At 35.4% G+C, this 12,647-nt stretch overlaps 1 protein-coding gene across 4 annotated transcripts in view; it reads right to left on the minus strand.

Annotated features, from left to right (window-relative positions):
* Window positions 1-12,647, minus strand: part of LOC150105443 (SH3 domain-binding protein 5 homolog) — a 196,951-nt gene that overhangs the window by 110,989 nt on the left and 73,315 nt on the right. For all 4 annotated transcript variants that reach the window (XM_090394819.1, XM_090394816.1, XM_090394818.1 and 1 more), the window contains one exon: window positions 10,999-11,127. In XM_090394819.1, the coding sequence (XP_090250945.1) occupies window positions 10,999-11,127 (129 nt within the window). The remainder of the gene's footprint in view (window positions 1-10,998; window positions 11,128-12,647) is intronic.

The following is a 12,647-nucleotide window of genomic DNA, read 5'->3' on the forward strand; positions in this document are numbered from 1 at the left end:
CTACACGCTTCCTTCCATATTAAAACTATAAATTCTATCTACAGTTGTGCTAACTACAAAACCAATCAAAAGTTGAGCTGTATAATATTTACTTCTACAATCCTAAACTAAGATCTCCAAATATTCTTTAGTGAGATATGATAACCTTGTAAACTTCCATGCTTGCAAAACTTAATCCTTTGACAAGGGAAATAATATGCAACATAGCAACACTGTAAAATGTCATGGATTGTTTTCCTTTTCCTGTTATTTTTAGTAGATTGAGGGAAAACAAACCATTCTAAATTTACAAACATCCCTGAATAAATTCAGTAACAGATTGTGCTTCACAATAGAATATAAAGAAAAAAAATTCATTAAACTCCTAAACCTGACACTCACTCGATCAGGAAACAATAATCATACAAAAATTTTCATAAACCCACAAACATAGGAAACTATCTACACTTGATGCCTACCACCCTTACACCATTAAAAAAATCAGTGGTACGTTCTCAATTTATCAATGCATACAAATATACAATGAAATTTTAAACAGGGAAATCACCCACCTAAAGCAAATTTTCTTAAACAGTGCTTACCTCCAACAGTTTATGAACTACATTATTCAACAGCCAAAATAAGAGCAGTCCACTGTTGGGAAAAAGCAAACATTTCCTATAATAAAATCTTAAAATTTCTGCATACACAGCACATAAAGCTGTAAGACACATAATGGAGCGAAACAGCATTGAGAAAGGATTAAAATATTATTTAATTCTTCCAATATTTTGTCTCAATCACTGAGACATTGTTAAGGATTACAACATGAGACTTGTAACACACACACACACACACACACACAAAGGCAACATAAAACTAAGTGAAACATATGGACTAAAGACTAGAGTCCTAACTAGATGGGGCACCTGTTGTGGCCTAGGATGTAAACTGGGATCTTGAAGTATTAGTGTTTCCCATATTTTGGGAAATTTTATGCGACCATATTTATTTAAATTCGACTCATTTCTGAGTTTTTTTGGTTGATTTCTGCTCTCAGAAATCAGCCTAATTTAAATAAATATGGCTGCACAAAACTTCTCAAAATATGGGAAACACTAATACTTCAAGATCCTGGTTTACATTCTAGGCCCCCAACAGGTGCCCACAGAGGGCACCCCACCAATTGGGATTCTAGTCTTTCATCCATGTGTGTTTCACTTAGTTTTTTGTTTTGTGTTGCCTTTTTGTGTGTTGCAAGACTCATATTGTACTCCTTGATGATGTCTCAGTGACTGAGACAAAATACTGGAAGAATTAAATAATACTTTAATCCTTTCTCAGTGCTGTTTCACTTCATTAAGCTTCTAACATGAGTTTCTTCCAGCAATTAAACCTTAATACGCAGACTATAATATACATATTTATACATTCTGATTATAAAATTGTATCACTAGTGATTCTAAATTATTAAATCTATTAAAAATGACAGAAAATAAAAAAATCCATGACCCTGTATAGTGTTGCAATGTTGTTCATCATTTCCCTTGTCAACTGAACTGCAGTAGCACCTAAATTGGATCTATGATCAGATCACTTCATTCCCACTTGTATGAACATTATTGGGATTGTCATATACCCATATGCATTTTTTGTTTTTCGAAAGAAACTCAAAAATCAAACCAACGATACCACAAAAGCTCCAACTACAGAAATAGCAACAAATGCAATAGAATACAATCATATACCACAAAAAGAAAAAGTAACCATTCTTAGCTTCCAAAAAAATAAAGTTAAGAATATCAGAAGCCATTGAAATAAAAACACACTGAAACACTGTCAATGTCCACTGTCCCTATGTTATATCTGAGGTTTGACCTCTCCAACAACCCAAAACTTTCAACCAATCATAATACCCCAACAACCCTGACACAGCCTGTATAATATATGTCGCAAAAATGTTATCCTTTTATTCTGATGACAGTTGTACTGAAACAGTCTTAACTCCATGGTGATCGGCATATCTCCCCAGATCTGCCAGTTTGTCCTATGTCCCAATAGTTGTGGGCTATACTACATAGGACAAAATGGCAGATCTCGAGAGATATGCCAATCGGAACACATCAAATATGTCAAGAATGAAAGAAAGCACAAATCAGGGCTAGCAGCACATACCACAGATACAAAGCATCTAGTAGAATGGAACAAAATGAAATACTCCACGTTGATTACTGCTTTTACTCAAGAAACATTTAAAGAATCAGTTGAAATGATGAAGTATACTCTACAATGTAACAAAAAACAAGCAATGATTTTACATCATATCTTGTCTTCCTTGATCCACCATGACACACTTGAATCTACCAGCAGTATACAGCAACTCATGAACCAGCAGCCAGTGTAACAGCAAACACAAGCTTTCCATCGTTTAAGTGTTTTCAAATATTCTTCACTAGAAATGTTAACTGTTATACATACTTCATACATACTTACTTCTTACTACATACATACTTCATACATACTGTTATACAAAACATACTTCCAACGAGTATGTCAAGAATGAATAAACCACAAATCAAGGCTGGCAGCACATACAACCAATACAAAACATCTAAGTAGAATGACAACAAACTGAAATGTTCCACATTGATTACTGCTTTTACTTAAGTACATTTTCAAAGAACCAATTGAAATCATGAAGTATGATGATGATGTAAGAAAAAATAAGGGATGATTTTACATCAAATCTGGTCTTCCTTAATCCATCACAACACACTACAAGCAGTAAACAGCAACCCCACAAACCAGTAATCAGCGTAACAGCGAATGTATACTTTCATTGTTTAAATGTTTTCAAATATTCTTCACTAGAAATGTTAACTATCACTTTGCTTGTAGTTTTTTAATTTATTTATGCTATTTCTTGATGAAGTGAAACAGTTTTTTTCACAAAGCTAGTCAAAACATAATTTCTTTTTGAACTTCTTTGTGAGTAGTTTAATACTGGAAAATAGTGATTCTGACAAACCAATATATGTACTGAAAGGCTTAGGTGTTAGTGTTTATTCATAATAGTGCTTCACAATATGAACATCAGAAGAAGAAACAGTAATTTATTTATAAAACTTGCTAATATTTCATTAGTTTTCTAACCATCATCATAGCACAAATTACAACTGTGGTGACACACAGCAGGGATCCCACATGCACAGGGAACTCTTGAACTCCAGAATGGACAATTAATGAAACTGTTCCTTAGATCAAAGGATAAAAATAGCTAGATGAATGTGTAGTTTGAAGATGATACGATGATTATAGTTGTAGAGAACTTTGACTATCTTTCCAGATAGCTAAAGTTTGTTGTGATCTTGCTTGTTGGTTGTAGGAGAGAAGGTTGGGCATGCTATACAGTATTCATCTTTATGGCAAGTCAGAACTGGCACTCTATGCTCTGGGTATTTCTTCATACAGGATTGAGCAGCAGAAAACCACTGTGCTATCAGGTCTATCTGAGAGACTTTTTTTAAGCTATGAAGTCCCCCCCCACACACACACACACACCAACCCCAAACAAGTGTGGTTGCATTAATGTTAAAGATATGGAAGACAATCATTCTAAGACCACATTAGCATGAACTTCTTCAAATTAAATGCATTGTTATACAGTCCTTAGGCACCTTTGTTAGGACATTAGTTCCTTTTCAGTTACAATCTGAGTTGTTTCTGTAACATTCTAAAACCAGCAAAACATTAGCAAGTTGAATAAATTAATTGTTTCTTATTCTAGTGTTGTTTATACCATTAAGCACTGTTATGTGCTTAAAACCACATTAATTTTTTACAGATATCTCCATAGTCAATGTTCATCAGAAATGGCAGTGGTAGTTACTCTGCAACATTCTCTAATTGAAGTTTTAGAATCCGTGAACATACATGCAGGAGCTACTTGATGCTCCACAATCGGACTAAAAACAAAGAGTACAATTTCTTCTCAACTTTCATATTTATTCAGAAATATAAGGAATTTAGACTTCATGACTATTAAATTATTTAAGGAATTTACAACGTATACTGAAATATTAATTAAAAGAAACTTTAATAAATACCTCCTATATTTTGGCAATTTCACATTGATATCTTCATGGGAACATACAACTATGACATGTGCAAGCAGGCACTACAAAAAGCAAATGAGGCAGAAGAGAGAAAAAAACTACTGTTTTTCCTAGAGTCCTAAAGGTGTCCCCTAGCAGACTACATTGGGTTGTCTTGGCTGTTGTGCTGAAGTTCTCAAGATGCAAGCTTCCCAAATTTGGGGCAGTCTCATGCACCCAAATTTGTTTAAGTTTGGAAATTTTTTAGAGCTGAGGCTGATTCCATGAACAATCTTTCATATTTAAATTTGCTGCAGTGTATTAAAGTGGCTTTCTTCCAATGTATTCTGTGGCAGGTATCCAGAGCACGGTCTGCAAGCCCAGAGTGGCTGTACTGGTGAAACCGGATGTAGTCTTTTTGTTCTGAAATCCTGACATTTGCTGTCATACCGTTTGGCCAACGTAGGACAGTTTGCAGCTGCAAGGGACCTGGTATACCCCAGATAGGTATAGGGGAAGCTGTTGGTCTTTGGTGGAGCGGATAAGGGATGCCAATTTTTTATATGGTTTGTAACAAGAAATCGGGTCATATTTTTTTAAGATCTTGGTTAACTTTTCAGAGGTGCCCCGGATATAGAGAATGGTGATGGATTTAGTGGTGGTGGTGATGGGGGGGGGGGGGGGGGGTGTAACTGGTTTTAATATTTTTTGGATTTTGGGGGGGGGGGGTTGTAGTCATTGGCTAAGAAAGTGTTAAGGATGTGGTTTAGTTCAGCAGTTAGGGCATTGTCATCTGAACAGATTAATTTTGCCCTGTTATATAGTGTTTTTATAACCTCATATTGTTGTGAGGAGGGGGGATGGGATTGCTGGTGAATATACTGCCTGTATGGATGGGTTTCTATAAACAGAGGAAAACCAAGGATCCATCAGGCTGGCGAGTGATTAAAGTCTAGGAAAGGGAGACTGCTGTTTTCCTCTTTTTCCAAGGTGAACTGGATTCTGGGCTGTTGATTGTTTAAGTGTGTTAAGAAGGAGTGGAGTGTATCTGAGCCATGTGGCCAAATAGCACATCATCAACGTAGCAAAGCCAAACAGTGGGTTTTTGTGGGGGCTGAGTTTAAGGCTTTCTCTTCAAAAGTCTCCATAAAGAAGTTGGCCAGGGGTGGGGAGAGTGGCGAACCCATGGCTGTCCTCTCTATCTGTTTGTAGAATTTTCCTTGTCAAACGAAATAGCCTGAGTTCATTGTGAACTGAAATAGGGTTGAGATATCGGGAGGAAATTCGGCTTGGATGAGCTCTAAGGTTTTCTTGAGTGGGACATTTGTGAATAGGGAGGAGACGTCAAAACTGACCATTATGTCAGTTTTCTATACTGACATAATATGTCAGTGAGAAACCTGTCACTAACATATTATGTCAGTGAGAGGTTTTCTACACTGGCTTTGAAGTGGGCTGAGTTTTTTTATATGTGATGGTGTGTTGCCAGTATAGTGTGTGAGCACTTTGGCTAATTTGTATGTGGGGGAATCAATGCCATCCACTAGGGGATGTAATGGCACATTTTGTTTATGTATTTTTGGAAGTCCATATATTCGTTGGGGGTCTAGAGTTAAAAGGTTTTAGTTTGTTGGTAACTTCCACAGGCCAAGAAGTGACCTTCTTAAGGAGCCTTTGGAGTGGTCTAATTTGGGAGTTGGTGGAATTATACTCAATAGGGAGGTAGGTAGCCTGATCTAACAATAAAGAATTAAGTTTAACTGTGTAGTCTGTTTGGTTGAGAACCACAGTCGCATTTATTAAAGTTTCTTTTAATTAACATTCTAGTATACATTGTAAATTCCTTAAATAATTTTAATAGCCATGTGTTACCAGTGGTGAGCTATGGAAATTTTAACAAAGGGCTCGCATCGAGCAAAAAAAATAAAATAAATAAAATAAAATAAATAAAAGCTGTATTTCACACAAAAACTTTTATTAATACAGCTTGTGTACAAATTCCAATCAAAAAACAGGACAATCAACCTCTAAAGGCTATCATTTTTAAACAAATATTTCATTATCTAAACATGAAATATTTGCACACAATCAACTGTGTTAATTTATCTTACATACGAAAAACATTTTTTAACTATCAAAATATAATAAGAATGAAATCTTTTATAATCTTTTATAAAACAATTGATTGGCTACTGGTTTTACCATACGATTGGCTACCAGAAGGGAGAAGGATAAAGATAGCGCATGCACTTATTTTATTTTCAAACTTGGGCACATCTGTTATAGAGGAGTTGAAACAATAATTCTAAATAATCTATACACTGCCAAATAGACTAATTTTTGTTAGGTTACGATATGAGTTTGTCATTTAATATGTTTCAAAAAAAATTTTTTTTTTGAAAAAATAAAAAAGTAAACAAGAAGAACAAGGGACTTACAAATTTGAGAAAAATTTAACAAAGGGCCCCGCGAGCCCTTTATAGCTCACTACTGTGTGTTACTAACGTATAAGCCTATCTACAAGAATTTACACTTTCTATTGTTTCATAGACTACTCTAAAGCTTTTGACTATGTTCAGCATGTGAAACTGTGGAAAGTAATGAAAATAATGGGTTTTCCTCAACACACTATCAGGTTGATAACTAACTTGTATAGGGAGCAAGACGCTACTGTAAAAACAGGTGTTGGATTAACTGATTCGCTTCAGGTTGGAAAGGGAGTTAGGCAAGGATGCCTACTTTCTCTTCACCTGTTTAGTATCTATGCTATGAACATCATGTAGAATTGAATGGACTTAGTCCATTCTTAAGAATGGACTTATGGTGGTTGATAAATTGGTGGATTTATCAACCACCAATTAGGATAGGTGGTTGATAAATGTAATCTGAGGTATCTAATGATACAGTACTCCTTTGTAATGACAAGGAAGAATTAGGACAAATTCTTGACAAAGTTAATGAGATCAATAAGACCAGTGGACTTGAGCTCAATCCTAGAAGGAAAAAGATTATGGTTCTCAAAGGAATTACAGAAATGGAAGCTCTTGAGAAACAAGTGTACCTTAATGGAGAAAGAACTGAGGAAATCAGCAAGTTTAAGTACCTGGGATCCATTATTAATGTGAAGAATTGCTGTTCAGAAGATGTCAGAAGAAGATTAGACTATATATTTCTTTATTAAAGAATGATCTTTAATAAAATCTTGCTTCTATGAGAGATTAATTTAAACTAATAATTCTTGCAATCCTTCATAATCTACATTCTTATGTAGTGGTGTGAAAACCAGCTTCTCCCAGTCTTTAGGCCATGATCTTGTCTTCCATATCCTTGTAATCAATCTATGAAACACTCGTATTCCTTCATGGCCTTAATTAACTCTACTGGGATTCCATCTGTGCCTGGGACCTTATTGCCATTAAGCTATTTAACTGTTCTTTCAACCTTATGCCTAAATGGATGAGGTTCCAATTAAAATTTTTCTGGCGAGAGGGCTCCTTCAAATTTTCCTTATCTTCTCTGCTGTACAGTTCCTTACAATTTCTCCATTCCTGCCTTTGATGACATTCAATTTGGGCTTAAACTTGAGCTTCAGGTCATGAACTAAATAAAACATTCTTTCATAACTGTGCCTCCTCAACTGGGACTCTATCTCTTCACATTTATTAGTACAAAAATATTCCTTATCCTGCCTGATGACTTTTTGACTTCTCTATGTAATTTCTTATATTCTTCAATCCCTGTATCTCTTTGTTTCTCCAACCACCTTCTTTCAATTAGATCCTATGTGAATCTGATGTCCATGGGTTTCTAACTTGACCAAGACATTTCTTAGCTGTATCCTGTATTATACCTTGACTCTTTCCCAAAGCAATTCAGGTGAGTTCTCCTCACTAGTCTCCAAAAAACCGTCCAACAGAGTTGATATTTCTTCTGTGAACCCACTGGAAATTACTCTAGCATCCAATCTAGTGGCACAAGCCTGACTTGGAAGGTTTTGAAGTCTTAGTCTTACTTTAGCTCTTACTAGCTGATGGTCTGTACCACAGTCTGTTCCAGAAAAAGTATGCACATCAGAGATGTCTGTGCCATGACCTATCAATGTTAGATGTCCAAATATAGGTCATCATGGGTGTTTCTGGAAGTACATATTGGTCATAACTAATCTGTTAGCACAGCAAATTCTGACAGTCTTTCACCACGGGTTACATTGAACCAGAGCAAAGATGCCACACTCAAACCTAACTCTCAAACTCTTTCCCACTTTTGCATTAAATTCTCCTAAGATGTACATCTCTCCTTGGTAGGCAGTCTAAAAGAGTCTGTAGATATTCGTAGAATTCTTCGCTCTCTTCATCAGGCCTATCTGTGGAGTGCATAAACTACCATGATTGACACGTTGGTAGGATGAGACTTAAGTCTGTTACAAAGTATCCTGTCGTTAATGGGATTATAATCAAGAAGGGCTCTTGCCTGAACTGTCTTCAGTATCACAACTACCTCATGATGCTTTGAGTCACCTCCTGAATAAACAACTAGCTTACCATCCTGTCTTTTAAAGTGACCTTTACCATTCCGTCTGGTCTCTGTAATTCCCATGATGTCAATTCTATACCTCTCCATTTCTTTACAGACAATATCAGAAGTACCTATCTATAGGTCCCATAGATTCTTATGCCTATGTAGAGTTCTCCTCTAAGATTAATCCCATACCTTCTGTGTTCCTCATTCACAATATCATTGACTTTTGTTAGAGACTGTAATATTCTTCTTGAACAGGACCAATCATAAAGCACAACCAGATTAGCATTTTGGAGTGAAGTCACTGCTAGAAAAAAAAAAAGTGATAAGGTTGCAGAAGCCCTTTCCACATAATCTGAGAAGTTTTGGTTCTAATTCATCCTATGTTGGCAAGGTGAGTTGGGAATAATGATAATATCAGAAAATGAAGGGATTATATGAGAGGTACTTTACAGAGGAAACAAAATGATCTAACTTTTCCAGAGAACTACAAACATTTAATGTTTTGGAAAACCTAACTACTTTAATACAACTGAAAAGGAGAGCACGTGAAAAGAATGTGCTGGATAAAATAAATATTTGCTTTCCATAAATATAAAACAATACAACAGTGAAAAAATAATTATAATTCCAATGCTAAAGAATTATTCTCTATCTATGCTCCTTCTATTACTAAATAAATTATCAAAAATAATTAAATCAACTTTTTCAGGTTTGAACATAAAATTAGTATATCTACATGTTAATTTATTAACAGTATTTCGTAAACATATAAATACTGTATGATATATTTGTATAGATACTTGTGTAACCTTGCAGTAACTTCCATGATACCAGATTAGTAAAAGAAAGGATAACGTTTGAGCGTAGTCACCATTTCAAGAGCTTAACTTTTCCTGGGAACATTTTTTCAGCCATTCCGAGTAAGTTGATCTTTGGTGGCAGTAAGTAGGATTTTCTCTCTCCTGAGAAACTCAGGTTTGTTGAAAACCCTGAAAAATTGAATTGTGGAATGCATCAGCAGCCACCAGTATGGATTCTGGCCATTCAAGATCCACAGTTGACCTCTTGCTTACATCAAACACATGCCATAGAGAATGTTTGTGAAACTTCTGCTGACATCACTCTTGACATTTCTAGATCTTTTAACTATGTCTGGCATTGAGGCCTGCAAAACAAATTGCTATCCTATGGGATACCAGCCACCCTCTATAATTAGGTAGCCAGCTTTCTCTCTAGTCACTCAATGTGTGTGTCAAGATGGATTGCTCCTTCTCTCTGAGTTTCACCACCACCAATGAAGGAGTGCCTCAAGGTTCCTCCCTATCACCTCCTTTCTCCTGTACATAAATGACCTACTCTCAATCACTACTGATCCTATTCACAGCTTTGCAAACAGTAATTTTCTCTACTCACCCTACTCATTTGACAGTGCAGCACTCAGACATCCAACCTTCAAGATCATCTATAATCAGTACCTTAAACATTGATTTACATAGCATTCTTCAAAGAGGTGAGAACAATCTGGTCACCTTCAATGTCACCAAAATGCAGTCTTGTCTTTTCTCTTGCAAAAAAAAAAAATAATAAAGACCTCAGCTCGCCTATGCTTACTCTCAGTAATAAACAAATTACACAGGATCATTTTTTTTTTTTTGCTTGGACTAACATTTACCTCCAGTCTCTCCTAGCATAAACACATCACATTAATAGCTTCCTAAGCATCCAAAAAAATTAGGCATCATCCTCTTTTGTTCAAGATGCTATTTTACACACACCCAACTCTTAACGCTACACGAATCCCTAATCTGCTCATCTTTAGAATACTGCTCACATGTTTGGGGTAGTGCATCTAAAATTTCATTAAAAATTATCAACACTGTCCAGAGGAGAGCAATTTGGCTCTTAGATGTCCACTCTTAGAGATTCTTTTCAGCCTCTAGCTCACAGATGCAATGTTTCGACACTGTCTATTCTACAAGTTTTTCAATGGCCATTGCTCTATTGAAATGGCAACCATCATGTTGCACCTGTCAGTACAAGATCTGCAATTGTCCAGCTCCCCTTTTCAGTAGAACTGCAAACTCAACAAACATGCTTCTCCTCTTCCTCTTTTATTCAATCTATCTCTGTGCTCCAAACAGCCTTCTTCATGAAGTATTCCAAAAATCAGGAACACAAAATGATGGCAATTGTCCACTATATTCTTCTTGCCTTTAACTTAGCATGCTAACAGATAATGCATGCAACTATTATGATGGTGAAAAATGACTAGGCAGTCTACAAATTTCCAAAAGTTATTGAAAAAATTAAAATAAAACAACTATCAACTAAACATACCTTGCCCCAGTTCTACAATTATTTTTAAAATAAAAATATAACACATTTTTTTTTTTTTTTAACTCACCAGTTTTGCAGCTTCTTCTGCTTCATAATATGGTCTAGCAATCTGAATGCATCGCCCAAGTTTCTTACCTAGTTGCTTTAATCTTTGACTATATTCACTCAAAGTATTTCTAAATGTTGCATTTGCCTCCTGAAAATAATTGTTACTTTATGAGAATTTATAGCTACTACTTACAAAAGTTACACATTATATAACTAATTATATTCAGAAAATTTCAGCAGAAAATAATCTAAGAACCAATTAACTTCTGAAACTATTAAAAATACAAGCTAAAACTAACTATCCAAGTAAATAATACCTGACAAGAAATTATTATTATTACACATGGCACCTCTATGAAGTCTGTAGACTCATCACGGTAGGTCCATTACATAACATTAATTATCAATAACTGTCATATTCTGCTTTGACATTCACTGACAAAGCACACACACAAATGACTATGGCAATCTATTCCACTCATTACCACTCTGAAACCTTGCTAACCATACTCTTACTCAATTTCCATGGGTGACCTCTAGTTTCCCTCGCATTATTCATGTACTGAATATTTCCTCCACATCAATCCTATAAATCCCCTCCCCCTAAACAACTTATGTCTCCATCATATCCTCCCTTATTTGGTGATGAACCAGCCTCCATAACTGACATATCGTCAATCTCTCTCTTGATACCAGCCACCCTCTGCAATCGGGTAGCCAGCTTTCTCTCTAGTCACTCATTTTATATCACGATGGATTGCTATCATGATAGCAATCCATCATGATATGCAATGAACATATCATGATGGATATGCACATCGTCTTCATATATATGTCTATGCATATATATGAAGACGATGTCTTCATGACATAATTACCTGTATACAGAAGCAGTTAACTTCATATCTAACTGACCTAGTATCCCATAATGCACATGCTTCTTCTTCTTCTTCCTGAAAATGCATATATCACATTATGTTACTGATCACTATATACAGACGAGTTTGGACCTTTAAGGAGGTCTCTCGGTAAAAAGAAAGCTAGACCCATGGAGACACTGAGAGCTAAATCAATAGCAGAAGTCATATTTCTATATACAAGTAGCAAAGTAGTATATCAACATACTCTTGATGATAGATAGTAACAATTTTTTAACTTGGTTTTGACAGTACTGTGGAATTATGTAAATGTATATAAAAATACTTGTAAAAACTCATTACAATCCAAAGTTGTACTGATGACAGTATATAAAATGCCATTTTAGATAAGATTAGAAAATTTAGACTGTGATAAGATTAGATCACTCTTTTTGGATAACCAACTGCTTCTAGATTTTCTTGAAATAAATATTTCACACTCACAACTCCTTCACTTTCCATAAAGCTTACCTTTTCTTTTTATTCTAAACATTATTTCACTAATGAAAAAAATTCTCTTTTCAGATGTAATATGCTCATTTTAGAATAATGTTTGCATATTTGTTATGCCATACTAAGCACATCTCAAATAATCCTTAATTCTGCTCAGAAGAGAGCAATGTACATAGGCGATAATCTTCAGCTATTCTGATCAAACTTTCATTGGTTAGTGCATTATCCATCAAAATGACTATCTGTTGCTACTTTGTGTTTACTGCAGGCATTTCTATGAACTGTTCAACTGAAATGG

This window comes from Typopeltis vanoorti, chromosome 6 (genome assembly GCF_054136105.1).
Source record: "Typopeltis vanoorti isolate ZY-2024b chromosome 6, IOZ_Tvanoo_1.0, whole genome shotgun sequence".
NCBI classification, from domain to species: domain Eukaryota; kingdom Metazoa; phylum Arthropoda; class Arachnida; order Uropygi; family Thelyphonidae; genus Typopeltis; species Typopeltis vanoorti.